A 26,214-nucleotide genomic window follows, 5' to 3' on the forward strand; every position below is an offset into this window, starting at 1 on the left:
GGGCATGCCTGGGCAAGGGCATCTTTAGTTGGTGGCTGTAAAGAGAAACCTAGGGCCTGCGACTTGGTCACGTTTATTCAAAAGCCAGAGGCATTGGAGAACTCTTTCAATTCAGCAAGAAAAGCCGGAACAGACGACTCTGGACTCTCAGGCATGGCGATAATATCGTCCGCGTACAGGCTGATGGTATGCCTCTCCCCTCCAAAAAGAACCCCTCTAATCCATGGAATCTTTCTGGCCCTCTGAGCTAGAGGCTCCATATAGAGGGCAAATAAGAGTGGGAAAGCGGGCAGCCTTGTCGCGTGCCACTGGCAATCGGGAAGGGGTCAGACATAAGGCCGTTCACTCGGACAGTGACCGAGGTGGTGGCTATATCCGTTGTGCTACGCAAACAAATGATGGACGGAATGCCGAATAAATCGTACATTCACCCCCAGTTAAGAGATCCGGGTTAAATCCATTGTTCTTTTGCTCACAATGCCACCCCAGTTTAGACCAAGCCCTATGCAAATCAGTCTTGACCCTGTGCCTCCTGGGAACAGTCCAGACCGAACTGCCAAGCCTAGTCCTCCCTGGACCGGAAACAAGCATCCTGGGACTAGTTTCTGGGTATATCCGTTGAGCACCCACCCCCGAAAATGTCCTCCAACAACGAACTGCTCCAGAGTAGTCTCCAAAAAGGGCCAGTGTACTCAATTGAACGCTTTTCAGCGTCGACATGCAGCACCACTCGTTCCACTGGTTGCCGATAAGCCTTTTTCAGGACGTTGGGCAGCCTCCTAGTGTTGTCACTGCATTGCCTCGTTGCCACTTATCCAGCCTGATCTGGCTCTATCAATCCCGGCATTAGCGGGCCCAGTCTGGCCACCAGTATCCCCGAGAAGATCTTAAGATCGATGTCCAAAAGGGAGATAGGCCTATATGAGGTGCAATGCTTACCATCCTTACCCGGCTTGGGCAAGACTGCCACTGCTGCCATGAGCATCGAAGGGGGCATGTCCGAGGTATCTCCGATTGCATTGAAGAGTCGGGTCAATATCATGGCCAGTATCGAGCAGAAGGCTTTATAAAATATGGCAGTAAACCCATCCGTGCCTGGGGATTTAAGGAGCTTAAGTCTAGCGATAGCTGAAAAAAGTTCTTTGACCCCAATCGGGCTGTCTAAAGAGGTGGATTGATCTACTGTCAGATGGGAATGCATGATATCCTGAAAGTATGCAAGGGAATTTTGTTCAGGTATTTGCTGCGCCGAATAGAGATCTGCGTAGAAGTCCCTAAAGGCTTGTGATATATCTGCCTCTCGCACCAATTCGGCTCCTCCGGCATCGAGAATCATCGGGACCGCTGCTGCCTGACGCTGCGCACGTAGTTTGTGAGCTAGCATGCGGCCGCACCTATCCCCACCTGTGTAATACATATGTTTCAGATGGAGGGCCGAATATTCAGCTCGATCTAGATTTAGGGTGGCTAGTTGAGCATGTGCTGCCTTTAGCTGCCTCCATACTCTATGGGGCACCTATACATTTATGAATCCCCTCTAGTTCTGAGACCTGTTTGGAAAGCACCTCCCTTTTCTCCCTACGTATCCTATTGTCTGCTGAGGACGTAGCTATTAAATCACCCCTAGCCACTCATTTAAGTGTTTAGCCACAAGGACACCATGGATGTTTCTTGGATATCGTTCTCAGCTAGGTAGTCCTCTAGTGTCTTGGTGAGGCGTGCAATAACTTCAGGACGTTGGAGCAGTGTGTCCCTCAGCCTCCAGGAATATGGTGGGCGAGGGGTGGGGGAAAGTAACAGAGTTGTAGTCAGTGCTGCATGGTCGGAGAGAGCTTGTGGTTTGATAACCGAGTCCTGTAGGGAAGGAAGGAGAGATTGAGACCCCATGAAAGTCTAGACGGGCATATGTACCCCGGGAGTGGGAGTAGAAAGTGTAACCCGTTGAATGGGGGTGTAAATGGCGCCACACATCAATCAACACCAGATCATGTAGCTACTGCAGGGCACCAGCAGATAGTGCCCCTGTCTGTCCCTGCTTCTGAGCCGAACGGTCCAGTTGGCCATCGAACACAATGTTCAAGTTGCCCCCCAGAAGTATGTACCGGTCTGAGGAGAATGTCAGGTCTGCTACTGCTTCACGTAGGCACGCCTCCTGACCCTCATTAGGAACATAAATAGTGGCTACCATAAGCGTGTGCAGCCCTATGGTCAGGGAAAGCGCCAGGAGCCTCCCTCTAATCTCTGCTACTTTCGCCCCCACCACCCCCGGGAAAGTACGGGATGTATTAGGATAGCGACCCCTGCTCTCTTAGTGGTGAGTGAGGAAAAGTATTGCTGTGGGAAGGCCTTGGAGCGTAATCTATATGTGTCGCCACGCAATAGATGTGTCTCTTGTAATAGGGAAATATGGGCTTTAGAATTCTCCAGGTAAGACAGGATAGCTCTGCGTTTAATAAGGTTATTAAGCCCTTTCACATTAAGGGTCAAAATTGTAATCTTCCATCGGGAGGATGGTGGGAACAGACTGCAGTGTAGGTGCGATGAAACAAGCTGCGCAACCCCAGTGTGGGAACCATGTAGGATCAAAAAATTAGCCGCCAGGGTAGACGAGAGTCACACTCATGCGGATAGGCCAAGGGGCGCGCTGGGAGGGGGGGGGGAGGAGACACATTATGTAAAGAAGAAACACCCCAACTTAACAAAGACATTAATAAAGAGAACTAGCGAACAGTCGATGTCCGTAGCATACTGCTCCCTGGAAGAGTGAGAAAGGGTACCTGTGGCCTGCGGCTCCCCGCTCCCTACAGGCAGACCAATACAAATGGCTAAGGTGTTTCCAGCAGTAGGCCGAAGCAAAAACAGCAGCCAACAAAGCTCAGCCTGGGCGGATCCCTTTACGCCGGCGACGTTCCTGTGAGAGATGCCAGTACACCCTGATGTTCTGTGGCCCATGTGCACCACAGTAAACATGGGTCACATAGACCTCCCCTCTCCATTGAACTTTCTTCTACACTTGCTTGATTCTGGTACAGAGCCACACACCTGAGATACCATGTTTGACCATTTTCTAATTTGACCCAATTACCTCCAACAGCCTTCTCTCTGAAAGGCCCCCTGAATATGGTCAAAATCTTTGCACTGCCACCGGGCTTCACCATCACCCAATCTCCCACATCAATAAACAGTATTTCCCCATTTGCCTCAGCACACCCAATCGTGGGACCCTTATGACACCTCACGCATTCATTAGGGAACCAGCTTTGTCCCAGGTTGTCTCTCGCATCATTTCAAAATGAGTTCTTCCCGTGTTGGTATTGATAGTGGTGCGATAAGCCCACAACATGTTCTTAACCGCATCCTTCGCTAAAAAACCTGCACTTCATTCTAATTGCATCGTGCCCTTCACCAGTCTATTATTCCTTTCAAATAACCCATTCCCTTGTGGGTTATGCAAAGAGCAACATGTGTCTCACACCTAGAGTGCCCACTAGAGATTAAATATTTCTCGAAGTAAGGTGGGCGCCATCTGTCAGCAGTACAGAGAGAATCCCCTCCCACCTAAACTCTTCACCTAGCCAGTGAATAGTGGAAGCTGTGGTGATCCCAGTCATAAACACAACCTCCACCCTCTTGGATTTGGCATCTACCAAAACTGCTGCAAATGTTTCTTGCTATGGGAGAAAATCCACCAGTCCAATCCAGGCATACCTTCTCCCAGACCTCCCTTGCCTCTAATGCTTGTCGTTCTTCCCGTAAATTCCCTAAACCCACTCTAAGGCGTTTTTCAAATTTGTTGCAGGCTTCACACCTCTCTACCCACTCCTTAACTTGGCTGTCCAAGTTAAGGCCACCAATATCTCCCCCTCAATATGAGAGTCCACCAATATCTCTCCCTCAATCATTTGATGATCAATGTCTGACCCAAGTGTCCCTCACGTGCCAAATTAATCAACCTAGGTCTAAGTGCAGTGGGTGGCCCAAGCCTTTCTTTCCTCACAATCAAGCCATGGATACTTCATCAACAATCTTAAGGAATGGCCTCACTCCCTCAGGTAAGGTACTGTCTCTCCACACACACCCCTTGACTAGCTCCACTACCTGTTTAAGAGTGCCATCCTGTTCCATCGACTTGACCCATTCTTTCTTGGCAATTGAGTTTCCAAACTCCTCTGTGGCATCGTCCAAACTGGCCACCATTTCCTCTGTGGTCAACTTGTTTACCTCAGCCGCTCTATCCGGCAACCTGGACAGACAATCTACCACCTGGTTTTTCCAACCAGGGACGCCTCCACTCTGCACTCAAACTCTTGCAATCTAACAGCTAACTTTGGTAACCTTCCTGAACAGTTCTTGATACCTCCTGGACCCAACACTTTGAGAAGTGGTTTATGGTCCATTCTTAGAAGAAACATACTATCCCACAAAAACACTCTGAAGTAATTTGTGGCCCAGACAGCTGCCAATACCTCGTGTTCAATAACAGAGTAGTGGCGCTCAGCCTTTGTCAATGAGCGCGAGGCAAATGCTATGGTTCTCCTTCTTGCCATGCAGTTGTGCTAAGACTGCCCATAAACCCACAGCACTGACATCAACTTTGACCACTGTTTTCAGTCCGCTTTGATATGGCGACAACACACCAGCATGTGCTGTGTCATTCTTGACCAGGGAAAAAGCTGCTTGTTGTTCACCCCTTAAAAATGTCCTCCCTTTCCTTAACAGTTCTCTCAAAGGTTCAGTTTTATAAGCAAAGTCCTGTACACATTTGGAGTAATACTCCACTAGTCCCATTAAGGATTTAAGTGTTTCCCTATCATATGGTACCTGAGCATTTACTATGGCACTAATCAAATTCACATCAGGTATCCTAATTATTCTACTTCTTGCAAAAGAAATGCACATTTTTTTTCACAAGGTTAACCCCACCTTCCTAATGCTGGCCAGTACTTCAATCAACATTTGATTATGCTCCTAAACATCCTCCCCAAACACCAAGATATCATCTTGAAACACATTGCTTTGCCATATCCTGAAAAGTAAATAACACACTGAAAAACACTTGCAGTGGAACCCAAAAGGAAGCCTGCAAAATTGAAAAGTGCCCTCATTTGTAATAAAGGATGTGAGATGTTTGGAGTGCACATTAAGTTTCATTTGATGATACACTCTCCTCAAGTCAAGTTTTGAAATGTTTTTTATACCAGACATCATGAGAATTCATTCATTAATGTTCGGCAACTGAAAGTTGTTTATGAAAACATTCTCATTTAAGCTGCATAAGTCGACACAAAACCAGAGAGATCCATCAGCCTTCTTGGTAATGACTACAAGAGATAGCCACTCCGCTGCCTCGACTGGCTCTATTACTTTATCAACGTTATCATTAATATCTAATGCGGTTACTGAACATGTTCTCCTTTCAATTTCTTTTACTTCCCTCACAGTACTCTCATCCTATACCATAAGAGCCCTGTATGCAGATTGAACTTCTTCTACTATTGCATCTTTCTTCTCAGCGGACTTACACATGCTTTCAAGATTCCCCTTCTTGCCACACTTACGACACTCCCTGCCAACAATAAAACACTGTTTAGAATCTGCCATGTGTTTACTATTTCAACACGTGTGGCAGACGCTAGATCTAAATTTTCCTTGTGTGTTTGTTGGAACAGATCCCCTCGAAATGCTGTTTCTGGAAAAACCACTTCTAGCCACCTGAGTTTTATTCTCTACTACATTGATGCTCTCAGTATCATCCCGCAGTACTGCCACGTAATTTGCTTTGCAGTCTACGCATGCATTTTTCAGATCCTTCTACAACTTTGGCAATGGCTATTACATCTCTGAGTGTGGGATTACTTGCACCCCATAATCTTTCTTGTATTGTTTTCCTGTTACATTGTACAAATGACTGATCGCTGATCATTTCTTCTGTCATTGGACTGAATTGGCATTTAGCACAGACCACTCTCTTACCGTGTAACAACGTAGTTGATGGATTCATTGGTACGTTGTGGCTGTGTGTAAAATTTATGAAGGCGTATCACCACATTAACTTACTTTGCAAACCTAGTTTGTAATCTAATGTTGCTTCCTCATAGCCGTACTTCATTGTACCCCCATGAGTATTCCCTACAGCAGGCAGGTATTTGAAAACATGTTGGCCTTCTTTACCGAACGATCCCACCAGCAATGCTTTTTTCCTTATTGCTGGAAACCTGGACCCATCTAGTGCTAGCAGTGAAATCAGTCCTCCCATTCAATAGGGGGCTGTCAAGTCATAGACTTCTTGTGTGTCTCGTTCAGTACACTCGCTGCACCGGTTCAACTTTTAACTCGCTCGCACTTTATGCCTAGCGTTGCCTGTGCCCCTAATTAGCTGCGTGTAATGCAGTGTGTCTTCAGCCCTTTGGCCCGAATTTCAGTTGTACATCTTGCACATCTCAGTCAGTGCATGCACTGCACCAGCTGCATGTAACACGCGCTCCTTTAGTCATTTCGGCCCGAATTCCCATGGCGGTCAAAGGCACTTAACCCAAATGCTTGCGCATCATCTCACACGCGCTCATGGCAACTTGGTCAGTTGCCTCGTGCACAGGCTGACGTGCAGTCTCTAGGCCTAGATCAGCTGCTTCGCGTACCGGCTGTCACGCTCTCGCTCCCTTCACAGTAGAGACCGTTTTATAAACCACTCTTTCTTTCCCACCTATTCTTCAGTCACTGCCACGATGAGAACGCCACCTAAGTAATAAGGTGGATCTGACCTGTCACTGTCATGAATCCTCAAAGATCCACTGAACATCCACTGGCCTTACTGCTCGCTTGGTTTCATGGTTGGGGTTTCATGTACCTCTGGAACCTGACCTCTTGATACCTGGCCAGATCGTCGCCAAAAAATGTACTAATCAAAGATACCTTGAAAACTGCGTAGTGTATGGTGATTTACTAAACAGAGGTAAAACCCCACATCGCAGTCCTGCCAGGCACAACTGGTGAGCCAACTGCCAGATGACCCCATAGAACCTTCCTATGTCATAATTGAATGTATAGGTGTCATAGTGAGCTGCAGCCCCAGCCTAGCTGAGACTGCTTACGTACATTACAACAGAAGTGTTGTGCATGGCTCCTTGCTAACTTACTATAAAGATCTGATCCATGGAATTAGTTGAGCAGATGAAGATAATTTGTGGAAGTAGGCATATACAACATGAAATTATACATGGGCTGCTGTCAGATAACATGCAGTTTCCAACTCCAGGATTTCAAATGCTATCAGAGACAACTGAAGCTTCTCTCTAGATTCTTTAATGTCAGTTGGAATTCTTCATTATTGACAGCTGGTTATCTGTAGTTCTGTTTATTAATTTAGTTATCGCAGAACCGTTTTGCCTTTTGTTTTTAGCTCTCCCTAGTTATAAAGTTATGAAGGATGTCCTGCAATAGCCATCCAAATTCAGTTTGCAGTGCACGTTATTTAAAAAAACGTAATGTCTTTCTATTAGAACAGGGATGTCTGACATAGCTTTAAGGGCTATACATACATCGAACTCCTCTACATAGTCGTTGGTGATTCTGGAATCTGCTGTGTGTGAACCTCTTAAATCTTACATTGGACAGCCTTTTGATCGGCTTTTATCATTTTGCCTTGTGTACATGCACACTGAGGGCTGAACAAGCAGGTGTAAAATACGAGAATATCCCAGTTTCATTATTTGGATTCAATCTTGTCTTATAGTTCTACCAACAAGGTCTTGGAGTGAAAGCGTGAGGATTGACAATATGTTCATAGTATGTTTACATCGCTATTCATTTTGGCACTTAAATGATTTTTAGTTACTATGGCAACAGCTTGATGTCTCACATTGTACTCTGCTGAGAGGGCACAGAGACATCTCCGTGTGGCACAATTTGAGGTTGTCTGTCAGTTGATTTAAAAAATGTACGCCTTTTTATTATTATAATTTTTTTTTTAGGTGACCAAGGATATTTTACCCAAGGAAGACAGGCAGAAGATGCAGCACACGCTTTCTCCAATTCTGATCAAGTTTGGACAAGGAAGAAAAAGGTATTATCCCTTACTACCATACAAAACACCATGTTTTGATTGCCTGCCGGTTGGTTTTGAATATTGTGTAAGTCTCTGGCGACTTCTCTAAAGTATGGTCCTTCATGACATTATTCATAAACTTCCCCCATTTTGTATGGCAATATTTATACCAGACATTGTCAAAGCCAGAAAAGCGTTTTTAGGTCTTGCGAAGAGAGAGACCTAATGCCGTCCATCCACAAAGCTGACTTTTACAATCCGGATTTTCGGAAGTGCACGTTTCGTGCACGAGCTTCTGCCTATCAGCCTTTCACTGACTGGCTCTTCAAAGGCTCTGCTCCCCGCCTGCACTTCACGGCCACTTGCTAATCTCCCCGTGACTCCCCCCTCACCTCTCCCACTGGCCAACAGTCACTTCAAAGCCATCTGTTGCTTCCCCCAGCGGGCTCGGCCTTACTTACTTCTCCTCCCCCTAATTAGGTGTTTGACTGACAGGAGCTCTGCTCCATCAACGCGACCTCCATTTCGCCCCCACAAACATGTTTTTATAGCACCTTCTTTACACTAAACTATTAATATGTACGTACCATCCTACATCTGCCACATGCGGCGCCATCACTTATATTACAACAGCCCAGCAGCAGTGCTTTCAGCCCCTCCCGCCTCCTCCACATGCCAAAGCACCTTTATTTATTTCATAGCAGCTGTGCTTTCAGCCCCCTCCAGCCTCTCCACACAGTATGCCCACCCCTCCCGCCTCCTCCACACAGCATGCCGAAGCGACTTTATTTCATATCGGCGGCGCTTTCAGACCTTGGTGAAGCACCTTTATTGTTGCTGCAGACCTCCTTTCAAAACTTTTTTTTAAAAGCAATACGTTTGGTGTCTTTTTCCCTTTGTAAATAATAGCGCTTTCACGAGGCATAGGGAAAAGGTAGACAGAAGTGCGGCGTTTGGATCATTAGCTTAATTTGAGCTGAAATTCTTTTGTTGTAAGTTGGGGGCGGGAAGGTACCAGAGGGACCGTCGCGAAGCCTCTCCCTGGCAGGCTTGTTGAGGTTTGATTGTCTTTGTTGTGATAATCTGAAATTAATTTGCACTTGAGCCCATCTTTCTTCTGCGCACAATTTAAACACGGTTATAATTATTCACCCTGCATGAAATTGAAAACAGACACTGATATGACAAGCCTGAACATTTTAATTCCCCAGGTACCGAAGGCTTTTTTCCCCACTTATCTCACTAGGTAATAAAACAAAATGTTCCAGTGCACGCGCTTAAGAGAGAGGTATTTGCCTGAGGGGAAACAGTATAAATCAGTGTATTGCTACACATTTACTCATGTACTTTCTCGGTAGGTCAATCGCTTTCTTTTTAAAGTGATGTTAAACTTCTGCTAATATCGGGTGATTGGTGCAGTTGAGGTGTTTGGCGCCGTTTCATTCATTCTGTTCTTAGCCCCTCTGCCCTCGGAGAGGTTTTTTGTCTCAGACATGCATTTTAAAAGACAGTCTTTTGCAAAAGACATTAAAGGCGACATCCTGCCCGGTGCCCACAATTGATCTTAGCAGGGCACCTTTCTTCTCCCCGTTGTGATGGCTGATATCCTCATCAGCATTCTTTTCGTTTTAGGCCAGATGAGTGTGTACTGTGGAAACTGGATGCAGGCGCGACTACTTTTTATATTAGTCTGACAAATCAGTACTTTTGCAATGATGGAAAGTACTGCTGCAAAATGTAAAATCTGTGAGTAATTGCGATTGGTCTTTTAAAAAATTATGAGGAAACCAAAAAGTTTAATTAAAAAAAACGTTAATGCTCGGTCATCCCGCCTTTGGTATTCAGAACAGTCCTCCTTAGCATATCACCTGCATGTGAGGCAGGCTTTGCGCCATTGCAGCTTTACAGGGGGCGGCACCTCTTTGCCCCTGTGAGTGTGAAACTGGCTTCTCATAAAGACTGGTAGAGGCTACAATGTGTTGGTATGCAAGTGAGAAAACAAATGGTCAAAAGACCGAATTTACACCCAAACAAATGGCAGGCTCTTATTTCAAAAGGCCCTTTTCTTAACACGGTATGAGGTAAAAAATGTCTCTGCTTGCTGTGCTGACGACGGCGGTTAAACTGAGCATCGGATAATGAGGTGCCGTTTGCAGCCATTCTGCTATTGAGCACCCATTTTGCCCTTGTTTGTCGTCATTTCGCCATTAACCGTCTTCTAATACTGTGCGTGTCATGCTTTAGTTCTTGACGTAAAACAATTTTTATTCAGATAAAATGCGCAGTTCGCTAGTCAGGGAGCCCAGAGTGGCAGGCGCGCATCTGTTCAGCAGACACCACAGGAGCCGTGGGCTGTGCTCGCTTTAAGCAGTGTGCACGAGCGTGCGGCAGACCTCGCCTTCAGAGCCTTCTCGTTTGGGTTGTAAATATTTTGCTTCAGCTTCTGTCCCTGCACTACATTTTGCGACCGCTGGGATTGGAAACGCTTTTTGGAAGGAATTTCATTGTAATAAAACATTTTGCTTACTGCAGCTCTAATGTGAGTGATTTAAGTTTCAATATAACTCCTTTAGTTTGTGGAATTAATACTCATCACACTTTTCCCTATCACGCGCAACGCTTAAACTACTTTACTGAGAGTACTATCTAATTTCTAAAAGTACTTATTGAGTAAAGTTACAGGCAACGAGTTACCATAACCATTTACTTGACCACATGTTCCGCATCATCACGTATAAGCATTTTCCTTATAGAGTGGGATGGCGATTGCCATTGGAAAATAGCAAGCACTCAGTAAAGTTTGTGGCGATTCTCACTTATTTGCCATGATTTTTCCTACATAGTTGAGCACTTACACTTGATACTAAAAATGGCTGATGTAAGTGTGCAAATTGGGTTGTGAAAAAACAGGTGGAGATAAAAAACATTTCACGGCCTTATTCACGTTTGCTTCACAGTCTCTACGACAGACAATTCACGGAAGAAAGTGTGGGACAATTGAACCAATCACCATATTCTACACATTTCATAGGCTCCCACGAGTATCCCCGTTTCTCTCACTAAATATGAAACAGGCTGCCTTTCAAACTGTCCTTGCACAGGCCTATGTTTACCTTTTTTGTATTTTTTTATAAAAGCTTTGTGAAACACAAATGCACATTTTCAAGCTATACAAACACTGTTCAAACATTGTCAATGCCTCGAAGTTAAAGGCCCATGTTGATAAACTGAGTCAGATTCTGAAAGAGGAGATTATGACAGGACTTTGAATAACTATTGGCTTAAAGACAGCAGCCTTTCCATACAGACTTCTAATCACAGGTGTTGAAGGTAGAGCACGAGGTAAGAACACAGTACATTATGGATTTTGCATAAGTAATATAAAGTACTACATACTACGTCAAAACTATTTCTAATCTAATAGAACCTGCGGTACAAAGGTGGAAATTCCGGGCATCTCCGATCAGCCATTGATGTAATCGTCACAGTTCACATTTGAACCAATTGACAATGGGAATGCAGCTGATCGCAATTGTATCCATACTGCATTGTATGTTCATCGGTAAAATGCTCTACACCCGTTTATAAAATAAAAGGTTGACAGTTTTGTAGAACTGGTTTCAGTGCATCAGAAAGAAAAAAACAATGATATCAAAAGCATCATTCACAAACATCAGTGCAACATTCATACACATAGAGCAATATGGGGACAAAAAACAATCACTATCATTCACAAACATCAGTGCAACATTCATACACATAGAGCAATATGGGGACAAAAAACAATCACATCAAATGACAATGACTATGACATCAAAAGCATCATTCACAAACATCAGTGCAACATTCATACACATAGAGCAATATGGGGACGTATGCGCTTCACAACTGAACACAGGCATTGTGATGGGGCTGATGCATAGTTCAGTTTTGTACTGAAGAGTCCCAGCCTGAATATTCAGGAGGCAGGAGGCACAAATATCGTACATTTTTAGATCTTGCCTACAGACAAAACAAGCATTGGCATAGCCAATAGGTCTCGCCTTTGGGACCTTATAAGTGTTTTGTTATGCAGCACAATATCCTTGGTGCAACAACATCAACTGTTGCATGGCTAAGCACTTATAAGGTCCCAAATGCGAAAACTATTGGCTATGCCAATGCTTGTTAACTCAGGATGCGGCTCAGCCTCGCATGGCAGGCCAAGCTCCATCCGTCAGACTGACCACCTAAGCTTGTGTATTACAGTTGGCAGCCTCGCACAAATTTCCAAGCCATGAGTCACAGCCATTAACGTTATAAGAACCCTCAACCCCCCTCCCCTTCCTCAGCCTTGCTTTCCTGCAGTTTAAACATCATTAAAAGGTGAAAAATAACAGTACTGAAAAAAATTGTATTTTCCAATCAATTTGTTCCGTAAGCAAGCTCAGACATCACTTTCTAAAAATTCATCCTATCTTTTCCACATATTTTTCCATCCAAATCAGTTTACCTATAGCTCCCTCAACGCTACAGCACCAATCAACGCCACAGCACCACTCAACGCCACAGCATCACTCTGTGCAACCATTCAACAACAACTGGTTCTAATATGTTCTCTCAATGTTTCAAGCTTTATTACAAATATCACAAGAAGATGTTAAAATTTCACTTCTGTTCTTGGATTTTCATCACAATAAAATACACTGAACATAGTCTTCCCAAAAGTTATTTACAAAAGTTTGTTATTACCATTATAAATTACAATAACTTTTATTTACGTATTAATTATTAAAAAAAATAAAAGCCATTGTTATTTGTAATATTAATATCTAAGTCATGTACATACAACACATATTGCATTACTAATGCTATAGGTGTCACGTTTAAGAAAGTTACAACTATTGGCATTGTAAATGACAAAGCTATTAATTTAGCTATTTTCAAAACCAACACATTAATAAAAAAATGTGTGCCTTTCTGCCCTCTGTTAGACTCGTTTTTTCTGCCTTTCTGCCCCGTTAGACTCGTCTTTCCCTTGTTTTTCTGCCCTTCTGTCCTCTGTTAGACTTGTTTTTTGTTCCTTTCTGCCCTCTGCATCACCACATCACTCAGTGCTACCCCAGCATCACTCAGTGCTACCCCAGCATCACTCAGCACCACCACATTATCACTCAGCACCACTCGGCACCACCACAGCACCACTCGGCACCACCACAGCACCACTCGGCACCACCACAGCACCACTCGGCACCACCACAGCACCACTCGGCACCACCACAGCACCACTCGGCACCACCACAGCACCACTCGGCACCACCACAGCACCACTCGGCACCACCACAGCACCACTCGGCACCACCACAGCACCACTCGGCACCACCACAGCACCACTCGGCACCACCACAGCACCACTCGGCACCACCACAGCACCACTCGGCACCACCACAGCACCACTCAGCACCACCACTCAGCACCACCACAGCACCACACTCAGCACCACCACCGCAACATCACTCAGCACCACCACAGCATCACTCAGCACCACCACAGCATCACTCAGCAGCACCACAGCATCACTCAGCGCAACCCCAGGTTATAGGTGTCACATTTGCGAAAGTTATAACTATTGGCATTGTAAATGACAAAGCTATTAATTTAGCTATTTTCAAAACCAACACGTAAATAAAAAAAATGTCATTTACAAGACCAATAGCTCAAACTTTCCTAATGCGAGACCTATTGCATTGCAAATGCTTGTTCTAGGTGGAAGTATTCCTTTGATTGCCGAGTTTCTCATCACCTATAAAGAACATGCATGATCCTCACTTATCATGAGGCTCCTCTTGGTGTGTGGGGCATGATGGGCCTTTTGAAATTGTGATATGCATGAATATGTGGGCTAGGGAATGTGACAATGCACCTTTTCCGTCTCTAAAAAGAAAATATCCATCTGTTGCTTATTCTGTGGCTGATGTTGACAGAAGTGGGCTTTGAAGTGTGGGTCTATGGTTGTGGTGCCTTGTATAAAGAGTCAATAGCTACATTTGTTGCGCAAAGCTTGAGGGATAACAATACATTTTTTCTTCCTAAATACTCTGCATCTAGGCCTCAAACATTTTGCCCTTTGTCACTAAATGTATTTTAATGGTGATGTGCTCCAGTGTCTTGCACCCCACCACCTAGCACAGTGTTTCAGTCACCATTTATATTGCTTTGTATTTATTGATGTACTTACTGTGTGCTGTGCTTTCTCCTATACCATTACAAAATGGAACATTGCACCCCACGTACTCCACGCTTCTCAGGGTTTAGTTTTGTGTTTGCCAGGCCTCCTCTATCTCCCTCCCCTGCCATCTAATGAAAAGAAAACAGGCAGCCTGTTAGTTAATTTGAGCCGGTAGGTCCGACCATCACTTCTGCGGGGACTGAAAACATGTAGTCGCCCACGCAGGCGGAGGCCCTTTACAAAACTTTCTCACCTCCCCTCCGCTGACGATAAATGGGGATCGCCAAGTGTTGGAACTTTTACGTCTGAATAATTGTTTGCAATCACTACGAGGTTACTTGCTATAGCTGACTGCTGGTCGATAACATTTCAGGGAGAGGGCATTGGCATGATGGCGCCATGTGAATAACAAATGTACTACGATACTGCCCCTTAGAACAGCGTAGGAGCACGCTGCATGTGTCTGCATAGAGCCACTGCAGCGGGGCTTCATTAGAGTTGTTGTACTGTGACGCCATCACTTTTTCCAGAAGTGCATTGCCAGGCGCAGGGTACACCAGTGAGAACCTCAAGCACATTGATCAAACAAAGTAAGAGAATCTTTTCGTACTAGCAATAATATTCTGTTTCTGCACAGATTTTTGTATTTGTGCAAATGCTGTGTAGAGCACACCGGTTTTCGAGCAGGGAACACTGATCATATTTGTATTATTTCGTTAGCATAGAAAACCACATACAAAAAAGATAACCAGCAAATAGACTGTATGGATGCATTTTCCATCTGGGGAAGAGGGAGGAGCCCAGTGTGAGGGACAAGGTAGAAGAGTGAGCATGCTCAGTGACTGTAAATGCCGCTTCAGGATCCTGGGTTACTTATGATGAGTGCATGTATGCCATTACTGATGTTGGTTATTGATGTTTGGAAAATGGGGAGAGGTTCGTCCTGCAGTGTGAAGTCTGGTGGCAAATCTATCTCCAGTACAGGGACTGTCACAGCAGCACCCGTCTGCCTCACTTGAAAATATATATTTTAGGTGTGCACTTACCAAAATGTTTGCCCTACAAACGTACGTTGCACAGTATCCTGAGTGGAACCAGAGACGCATGTGGCTTACTGATTACATTGTCAGAATTCCAGCTTCCACACTAGACTACATTAAGTGATCTTCAGCTCATCCTCATATGCTTGAATCTTATACCCTTATTTAACAAAATGAGGAATTTCTAGAATGAGATGTACACTTCTATCATCTGTTGGGCCCATTATAAATTAATGTTTAGTATCAGATGCCACATTGACAGATGCTGGAACCAGACACTCGTGTAACCTGGTCTGGTGTGCGCCTATTTCTTGCCTCAGATTTGGATTGGTACACAGATCAAGATGTTCAGCTATAAAACCCGTGGTAGAAAAGGACTCAGGCAGGTGTATGGTTTAGAAGTCTTGCAGGTTATATTATACAGTTCATTTCGTGATTTTGTCATATATGCTTAGTTTGCTTTACCAGAAAAGCACGTTCAATGTCTAGTCTACTTGGATGTGTGGTCTCACAAATGTGATATGAGTAATTAGTTTTCATATTGTTGCTTACAACCAATTTACTGACCTCAACAGCGCTCACTGCCAATGGGGCCTTTTCCAAACATTCTAGATGGAGCGGGTCGATGGAGAACCTAGAACCTCTATTGTCTTTTAAACACATCCAGCTTGTAAGTGGGTGTATTTGTTACTGAAACAGTTCATTACAGAAACCTTTTCATTTGATTTTTCTGGTACTACTTTGATATTTAGGAGGGTTGTGAGTTTTAAAATGTCTGACAGCCGTAGAAACCACTACCGCTGGTTGGTTGGTATGAAGAGGTTGAATTAGTGGTGAGGATCCCCCATTAAGGCCATAACTCTCTTGGATCGCAAATTGAATGGGTATCTAGGAGTAGGACCCCAAAAGTACTCCGCACCTGACTGATCCCCTTTGACATCTTGAAAACCATAATCACCTGTTGCTTAAGAGATCAATGTATATATTCATTGTAATTGGATTTATATAGTGTGTAGTACCAATGCCACTGCATGATGCTAGTCCATAACCCAAAGTTAGTGATTAATCCAGTTGCTATTAGATAGATCTAAGTAGATGCATGTAAGAAATGCTTTTGTGAAATCCTTACTGAAAAGGCAGATATAGAGTAGACCTGAAATGGCCAGATGCCTACTAAGTGGAGAGTTGGGTGAAAAGGAGGTGCAAAGAGCGGTGATTTACAGGAAGGTGAGAGGGAGAACGAGGAAGGTAGGTGCTGAAGGGTATAGGAAGAAAGTACAGGCTTCTGTCAGATGGAAGGACAGAAGACTGGCAGAAAAGCTGAGGGCAGACTGAGAAGTACAAGGAAGAGAGAGGGCAGTTATTTTGGAGGGCTGGGACGATGGGATGGAGGAATGAGGAGGGCAGCAGAATGACTGAGCTGAAACATGCACTTGATTGTAAGAGGTTGATAAACTGAGTATTAGATAGGGTATAGAGAGTTTCGAGAGGGAATTTGTAGTTGCGAACACAGAACGCTTTAAAACGTGCATGACAAATATATGTACACACGTTTCTTTCTCTGGAACATAAAAAAAGATTGTGCATTAGTTTAAACTTCGTAGCTTGCTGATCTGTTTTGTCTTTCCATGGCTTACAAGATATAACAGCATCACAAAATAAAATGATGGATGGAGTGTTGAAACTTTTCAAACACTCATCCGAGTCACTGATTTGGGTTTAATCTATCATGATTTTGCTTAACCCCTCTTTGTACCCAGTCATGTGCAAATCAGTCTTGACCCTGCACCCCATGGGAACATTCCAGCCCAAACTGCCAGGCCAGGTCCTCCCTGGACCAGAATCCACCATCCTGGGACCCGTTTCGGGGAATCACTCTTCATCGGCCAGGTTAGCTTGAATCCAGTTGTGCAGCAAGCATACCGTTTTTGATTGAGACACCTTGGTATTTTTGTGCAGAGCACTTTGTTGCTCAATCCAATGATTTAGGTATTTGATTATGCTCTTTTAATTTGGCTTGCGCATTGTTTCTTTAGGAAGTTTTAAATGCCACAAGCACACTAATTTACTGTTATTGGTTCTATTTTTGTAGGACACATTACCACTGTCGTATTCATTTACTAAATAAATCTCATAGTACGGAAATACCAAGAGAGTGCCTTTGTTGAAACTCTTAGCAGCTATGGTTCTGAATCCACTTTGCCTCCTACTGATCCTGCAGATCGACCCTTCTTGGTAGAACAGAAGCACTGTATAGAAGCATAAAGAGAGAAAGTCAGGGCAGAGGCATGGATAGAGACACAAGGAGTAGAAAGGAGATACCGTGGTAGGGTTAGGAAAGAGAGGGAAGTCAGAGGTAGATGCGATCACTAGGGGAGTATAGCACAAAACAACATGGGCATGTTCGTTATTTGTGGTGAAAGAGGGCCCAGTCTGTCTCATGTTAACTACCCCAAGCACCTGCCATTGCATTTTATGAAAAACACATATATAAGAAAGCACAGCGTATTCCTAACAATTCACTTCCCCTCTATATTCCTTACTTTAATGTATGTGGATGTTTGTTTAGAAAATATTCATTGAAGCCTCATTCTTAACACTTTTCGCATTTCAGTAATCTTAAGCAAAAACCAGTACTGTTGTCTTAGTTATCTTTACTGCACTCATCGTTTTAATGCAATCATTTTTTTCTTTCTTTCTTCATCATGTGAAAGTAATATTTTTATAATACAACATCCTTTAAAAATTGCTCTTCTACATGTGTATTGTTTGTTTAATAGAATAAAAAGAGGAAAGAACCCAATTATTCTCATTTTTGTGATACCTGCGACCGTGGCTTTAAAAACCAGGAAACATACGATGAACACATTTCACAGCATACCAAGGTAAGGCAGCATGTGACGGCGTGTCTGGTCTTTTTGTATGATTCTGCTTGTTTGTTTTATTATCTTCCTTCGTGTTATTTGGCACTGGAATATAATTGAAGGAGGGACAGGCCCGGTCTAGGTTTTCAAAGCGATGTAGGGAAAGTGTTACAGCTGCCCAATAAGTAAACTGAGGTTTCAATGCTTTGCGTGCACACTGTATTCCAGTCAGTTACCCAGTCACCTTTGTCTGTCCTTCTTTTCCTATGCCACTTTTCCACTTCATCTAGGTTATAGATGTTTATTTCTGCTTTGAGAGGAAATACATGTTCGTTTTAGAATATTTTGCTATGTACTTAAGTTTGAGGAACATGCATGTTCAGTTGTAATTAGCCTATGCGCTATTCTGAAATAACCTATAGTTGGAAAGAAAATATCTAAAGAAACCTTACTGATTTGGGCATTTAAGAAATGAATTTCAGTTAAAAGTAAGTTTACGGTGTCATAAGTGTACATCTCTTTAGTTCTTGCGTAGACCGTGCTTGCGCAGTCTCGTTGAGATGTTATGTGTTCAGAGTGGAAGTGTTCGTTCACTCTTAGAAACCGCGTTAAGCGTGAACAATTTTACTATAGATGGGTATTTCAACTTCTATTTAAAAGACTGGTCAGATAACGACACAGCAGCATTTTAGACACACTGGGGACCATAGGATTGGCACAAATGCTGCCCATGAGGCAGGACATACCCTAGATGGAATTTTCACATCTGACCCAACCATCATAGTTAAAGAAGTCCTACCATTAGCTTAAACAGATCAACCTGTGATTCTGTTTGTTTAAAAAAAAAAAAAAAAAAACAGAATTGTCCTCAGTGGAATCCCCTAAGCCACATCAGACAGCTTTCAAAGCATGGAATAAAATTGATTCGGTGAATCTCCTGACACAGCTTAGCAACTTCCAACCTACCATCAGCTCAAACCCAGAGCTGGAGGCTATAGAATATACAGAGTGGCTCAATTCTGCCTTCCATGAGACAGTCCCTTCTTCAAAGGGATCAGGTAATCGGAAAACTTCTTCCCTGCCCTGGTTCTCAGAGGCTAGAAAAACAAAACTGTAGGAGACTAGAAAGTCGCTGGAGAGTGCAATATAGCGATCTGGAAAAAGAAAACTATAAATTAGATTTATTTAAATATAAACCCTTGCTAATAAATGAAAAAGGGAGGTTCTATTCGAATCAAATAGAAAAAGCCGACATTTCTTCTAAAGAATTTTTTCAGGTAGTTAACAAGCATGCCACTTTGCCCAGTAAAAGCGAGCAGTCAAGATTTCTGTGACAATATCGCAAATACTTATAGGGATAAAGCTAACAGCTCGTTACAAGTGGTGGCCTCGAATTGTGTATATATGTTAAGTGAGGAATCTTCCACTATCAGCTTAGGACAAATTTGTTTCCATGCTATAATACGGTATTGAGAGCTCCGGTAGAAAAGCTCATTTTGGCAGCTTAATCAGGATCCCCATCGGACCAATGCCTCCCCTCAGTGCTGAGAACCATAGCTATTAAAGTTTAAATCTGAATTTGCCCCTACTTTATTTTTAAAACCATTTCTGTGTGCAACAGGTAGGATGCTGACCCAGCCCTCAAAGTGTTTGCTGGCATTGATTCCCCGGTCATGTGGTATACATGTTTACAGGCTGTTGACGTCTAAGGTCATAATTAAGAAACTCCTCTCCCAGACAATATCATTATTTAGGTGCAAAAAAATGACCTGTGTCCCGTATGTAAGAAGGGAGGGTTTGGACGTATGTTCTTAAAAAGTAATATAAGTTGACTTATTTTCATACCTACTCCCTATTGAGGACACCAGGGGTCAACCTGGTGGATTGCTGCTGTTTTTGTGTAATTTTGGTAGCATATAAAATGCTGGTAGCTTAAGAAAATCACAATTGAAGAATCCAAATTTATTATCATAAATTAAACATACTTCTCTCCATTCTTTTAACTGATTTTTATATGACTATGTCTTGTGGAGAAGTGTGGCTCAGGGGTTAGAGGCGGCAGACCCGGAAGCTGAGATCGGTCCTGGACCAGGGTTCAATTCCCCGCCTCGGCGGGTCTTGGGCTAAAAATTCCACGGACTCGATAATTCTCGCTCCGGTGCCTTCTCGACTCACGGGTTCACACTCTGCGACTCTGGGCAATAGCTTGCTTAATCTCCACAACGGCCCCTCGCGGCGGGATGCCTGACTTTCACCTTGTGGATACCTGCTGGGGCTATCACACAGGGGAATATCAGGACGGGTTCCCTAAGCAAGCGCCGGGACACCCACTGCGGGTAGCTGTGCGCTATATAAGCTCAATTACATTTACATTTACATTTATGCTTACTCTGTTAGAAATCTCATAACTAGTTACATCATTAAGCTGTATCCTTCCTTCTGCCAGATTAATCTCAACTAACCATACCTCCACGATCCCTCCCTTATCTGATTTTATAATCACAAAGGATCTGTTGTTCTTTAACTCTTGTAAAGCATTAATCTATCTGCCACTCAAGTTACCTTACGTAAATTTCCTTTTAATATCAATCTTTTTAAGTTCATATATCAAACTCCAATCCTTATATACAAACACTTCTCCAACAAAGTAGGCATGGACTCCTTCAAGGTGCGATAGTGTCTTTATTTTCTTAATCCATTTTATTGATACATGCCAATGCATCGTCCATGACTCGTTTCGACTGCAACCATACAGCCTTGATCACATGAACGCACTTCAGATACTAACGTTCTTTTAACCCCTTATACCTCATGTGCTACTTAATAATGAACATAGGCTTCATACTGAAGTCTTTTGACTTCAGTAGTTATACAATATCACTACATACACATACTGTTTCTTTTGTATACTCATAAAACGCATTGATTGCATGATAATTAAATCTATCATTATCAAATTCTATTTCAAAATGTATACAACCCATAAAATAAAAGCGCCCAATATGGGAAACTTACTGTCACAATTGCCTAATGTTAAAAACCTCAATAAAGTGCAGTGTGCCAATAAAGAGCAAAAATGTGCTAAAATGCTGATAATGCGAAGCCTAGCAGCAATGTAATTCATACTTCAATGTATTTTCTGTATAGAGATACCCTCGTATCCCTGCCTTCCTTGACTGAAATGTAGATGCTGTACCAAAAGTTACCCATGCAAAATTTCAAAAGGCGTAGTCCCAATCTTCAGGATCTCTTTTTATTAATGTTTGTACCTCATTGACTCTATTTTAGGTTTACTCCCCTCACATTATAGCATTAATGCATCTTTGTAATTGGGAGCCTCCGTATAACCGCCTTAGTTGACTCAAATGCTAATGCATAGGCAAAGTAACCCATACAAAATTCTTAACTATCAATATCTTGTATTCAAGGATCTCATATATGTATGTATGTACATAAGCATCAGTCATAGCTCCATTGTTGTTGTTCTGGGTAAAGTTCCATAATGATAATTCTGCTTACTATAATCCCATACTATAAGTGTTACTGTGTCGTTGCGGTGCGCTAATGTCACAGATGGGCGGGAGGGAGGCAGGGAGATACGCAGAAAGCGTACTGTCTCCCTCGGGGGAAATAAAAAATAAATCTTCGGTGCTTTGTACCAGAGGATTAAAGGGGACCCTCCCTGGTGTCGGCCACTGGACGTGCGCCGCACCAGGGAGGTAGTGCTTGCGTCGGCCATAGGCCAACACAAGCACCAAAAGGGTTAAGCTCTGCCAATTTCCCACCCATGTTTTCAGTTGACTCCTTTGACTGTCTTTTTAATGCTTCTTTTTCATTGGTTAGTTTCTCTTGTAGTCCCTCCTTTTTTTTACTGTTGTAACCTCCTTTAAGGACTGCCCCTGTTACATGTGATCTTACTCAGGACTTTTATTTACAGTTTCAGAACACTCTTTTGTTAATCTAATCACTTCTTTGTCGTAGCTGCCATTGCAGGCACACCAGCTACGTAGTTCCCCAACCCCACATCCCCAATGGCAGCTGCACGTCTTTTATTTTCTTGTGCGTGGCTCACCCAACTCAACACTTATGGCTCTATGGCATCTAGTGTGAGCTCTGTGTTTAGGCACAGCACCAAATAATTGAAAACTGCTGTGTCCTTCACCAAAGCAAGATGACACCTGCCTCCAGGGTAGGGTGCAAAACTCCATAGCCCTCTGTCTCGTCCATTGTTGCTGATGGTAAAAGTTTGGAAGCGCCCTTCATTGTCAGCCTGTTGTTATCAGGAGATGGGCAAGGCGCCAGCAAAGTAAACACAACTGCCCATCTTCTGTCAAACCAGCCCCTGGCCCATAATTACGCTTGCGTGTTACACACCTGGCGCATTGTTGCCAGTTGCTGTTCTGTTGCTAAAATAAAAAAACTAAGATTTCAATAGGATCAAAACAAATCAAGACTCTTTACTTGGTGTTGTACAAATGCTAAATATTCACTGAAACCCAATAACCACACATGATCATTTGTGTGCAATATAGTTTTAGTAGTAAAACTGGATGTCTGTGCCTATTTAGTGGCAATTTCAATTTAAACTGTGCCGTCTGTAAATGACAGTGCTCTACGAAAGGATGCTTTAGTTGCATTAAAAAACATACCCACCTCATGTTCATTAAAGCAAGGTGGGCTGTGAAAGTTTGTGGTCTAAAAAATTGGGTCGTGGTTCGAAAAAGTTTGGGAAGCATTGGCTTAAGGTACAGATATTACAGTGTTTATCTTTAATATTAACTTAAATATATTGTTTTAACTTAATGTCAGCCTACTCTTGTGGTATTTATTTATTGCATTTATGTTCTTTATAATCTGGTTTGGCCCAAATGTGGGAATTTACTGGAAAAGTGGGAATTGCTCCATCATAGTGGTTAGTAGTATGTAGTGAGAGAGGTGGAACTATTGTAAGTTACATTTCGTCACATAATAAATGTGTTCAGGATATACTGTTCTGAAAAGCTTCTTTATGCTGAGTTGGTATTGTATGCATAAAATCATGTTGACTTAGTTTTAGGGAATGAAGAGAGTGCGTCACCTGCATCTGTTCATGAATATCTATAGTGCCATATACTTGTGGAAGCAAGTTTGTAGCTGATAGATATACTTCTAAACTAGTGTGCCCAAATTAAATATGGTCGGTGTTGTGACAAACTCTTGTTACTGCCAAATGTGCTCCGAAGCCGGTTTTGTACAAATTCGTGGACCCCCCCATAAGTTTTGATAATTAATGCGTTTGTGTTAACCAGAATTGGTTGCAGGTGTGCATTATAAAACCTGCTTATTTCAAGCTGAAATGAATTAGAAACCAGAGTTCTATTGAAACGTAAAAACTCCTTTCATGTTTCTTCAGGCATAGCGGTCAGTGATTGAGAGGATTCGATTTATGTTTCTGTCTTGTACATAAGGTTATTTATAGTGAAATCTTTTCACCTCTTCAATCTTTCTTGATTGGGTTGATGTCTTCTCTCCAGTTCTTTATCCATTCTAACACAGCATTGCCAACATTGTGTTTGCAGTTTCTCTTTGCCATGATGCCAACAGTTGAAAGTTATGTTTCTCAAAAAACGCAATACAAATATGGTTTTGGAAAAAAATAAATAGATGTCGGATAAAAGTAACACTACAATTATGGCATTGGAGGGGCCAAAAAGAACTGCCTTCTGCAGGTAGGAAATCAGCATGGTTGAGGGGCATTGCGCCTAGCTCCAGCAAAAGGTGTGTTTTCTGTGAAAAAGAGTGGAAGGCGCCTCCCTGCTAAAGTCAGTAAATTTGGGGGGTACAAAGTTTCCGGGAATGGGATCGAGAGGTGTCTCCCACAATAGAAGAGTAAGGGTGTTTAAGGGTGGCGTTTGGGGAAAGGATCCCAGATGGAAAAAAGGTAGGGAGGGACAGGTTCTTTGAGGGGGGCGGGAGGGGGGTGTATTCCATGCCACTCCCAGCTGTACACTAACAAATAAAATAGGCACAACAAAAACAATGACATCATTTTAAAGTCTACTTTAGTGAAGTTGCCTTTGGTAACTATGATGGGCAAAATGGTATTACCTCAACACTTCCAGGTCAACTTTACTGTAGTCCACATTTCAACACTAGACTCCATTACATACAATTCGGTGCGCCATAGGATTTTGTGGTAGTCAGTGCTGCTGCTTCTTCTTCTTCCTGCATGCCTATGACTGTGCTGCTTTCCTGATGCATCACTTCCTGTTGAATTTTTCCTTTGAATTCACACTCTGTGAAAAGGAGCAAGATTGACCTCTTGTGCTCATTGATCCTGGACCATGCCAGTTACAGCAGGTATGCCTGTTGCCTGATAAGAACGGCACCAGAACAATGAGTTGGGCCAAAATCATAAGTGGGACTGCACAACTTACTAAATAGATGGCATTACCTGCCTATCCCTGTATCCTGTTCCAATATAGAGAAGACTGCTATGACTGCACCTGATTGGACAAAGGTACCTTGGAAGTCCAGTCACATCTAGAAGTGACAGTGATTTAGACCCCTGCCTTCCTCTACTGTTTCTTTGGTAAATAACAGGCAATACTTTAAACCTAGGAGCGTAGGTTGAGAAGGTGCCATTTTTCTGCTTTTTCTACATCATCTTTTGAGAAAAAGCTATGCATTTCTTACAGTACACTGATGGAAAGCAGTTCTCCAGGCCATAATCTTCTGTCCATTGGATGTTTGCAATGTTCTTAACTCGTGCTTTCCAAAAGGTCAATTATTTCCGTTTCTGCTGGTTCAATAGATTGCAGATATTGTAAAATTGAACCTACCCAGACACACAAATATCTCTCCTGCCCTGGCAGATCTCCACTGGTTGCCCATAGGTAAAATATTTCTGTTCCAGGACCTCTGCATCGCCCATCATACAATCATAATCTTTGGCCAACTTATGACCTAGCAAGATTTCAATGTTTTATGCTTTATGTACCATCCCCGCTGTAACAAGGTAACATCTAGTTATCTTTTTTTTCTGCCTGCAATGCTAAGGAATAGATTGCCTTTCCTCTACATTTAAAGTTGCATTCAAATCGTCTGGCCTTAAGGAAATCGCAAAAGACCTAACTCTTTAGCAGACCACGGTCTAATGTTCGATATTGCCTTGTTTTTGCTCTATACAGGTTTCCGTACCAAGAGACCTCCGGATTAACAGATGCCCATTATAAAATTAAGTTAACCATTTCCCTGAAGCTAGTTGCCATGAAATTCCGGCTTATCCAGAAAGGAAAATGCATTTTGTTATACTTCATTTCTTTAGAAGATCCGGGGCTAACTTACAATCTGAGCAGAACGTTAGTCAGAGTACAGTTGCCACTGTACTGGCTATAGGCTGATTCTTTTGGCTTGCTCACAATTCAGCTTTTAATTCAGGGAGCTCATACCTGTGTAGAGTAAAGCTGGGACCAATTGAACAATTTGTTAATGTCTCCATTTGAGTTTAAAAGACTATACTCCCAGGACAGAGAAAATACTTTAAGAAGAAGGCAGTGTGTGCTATGTAGAAGCATGCCTTCTAAAGCCCAGAGCTCAAATTCCGTATTTCAGAGCTTTCCCATGAGGAAGGTCAGAGTGACCCGATTTGCCAATATTAAGTGCCTTCTACTATTTTAAAGGCTGACTTCTAATATTCATCTGCTTGATGCCAGTATAACCCTGAAGCACATGCACCTAGTTCCCCACATTGCTGTGCACCCTTTCTTTAACAGAGTGGATGCCTATGTGAGTCTGTTGTGTCTGTAAACCTGCATTACCATACGCTTTCCTTCAGCAGTGCCAATTTTCGAGTAAGGCCTGTATGTGTCACCTTCAGGTTTAATGGTTATTGCTTTTGAACTCCTTCCTCCATCCAGTAGCCACCAGCCCTTGTGCCACTGCTGCCTGCATTCAATTCTGCCAAACTGGCACTATGCTTGTTCAGCCAGCAGCAAAGATACTGCTGCATAAACAGGGCAGTGCTTTGCAGGATGGTCTCTGCATACGACATTGAGAAGCCTTGTACATCACAAAGTC

The 26,214-nt window shown here is 43.0% G+C and overlaps 1 protein-coding gene across 1 annotated transcript in view; it reads left to right on the top strand.

The window, feature by feature from the left end:
- NUFIP1 (nuclear FMR1 interacting protein 1) overlaps window positions 1-26,214 on the top strand; it is a 210,178-nt gene that overhangs the window by 24,667 nt on the left and 159,297 nt on the right. Inside the window, exons 2-3 of the mRNA XM_086935016.1 lie at window positions 7,971-8,062; window positions 18,073-18,177. Coding sequence (XP_086791142.1) covers window positions 7,971-8,062; window positions 18,073-18,177 — 197 coding nt within the window. The remainder of the gene's footprint in view (window positions 1-7,970; window positions 8,063-18,072; window positions 18,178-26,214) is intronic.

This window comes from Lissotriton vulgaris, chromosome 8 (assembly GCF_964263255.1).
Source record: "Lissotriton vulgaris chromosome 8, aLisVul1.2, whole genome shotgun sequence".
NCBI classification, from domain to species: domain Eukaryota; kingdom Metazoa; phylum Chordata; class Amphibia; order Caudata; family Salamandridae; genus Lissotriton; species Lissotriton vulgaris.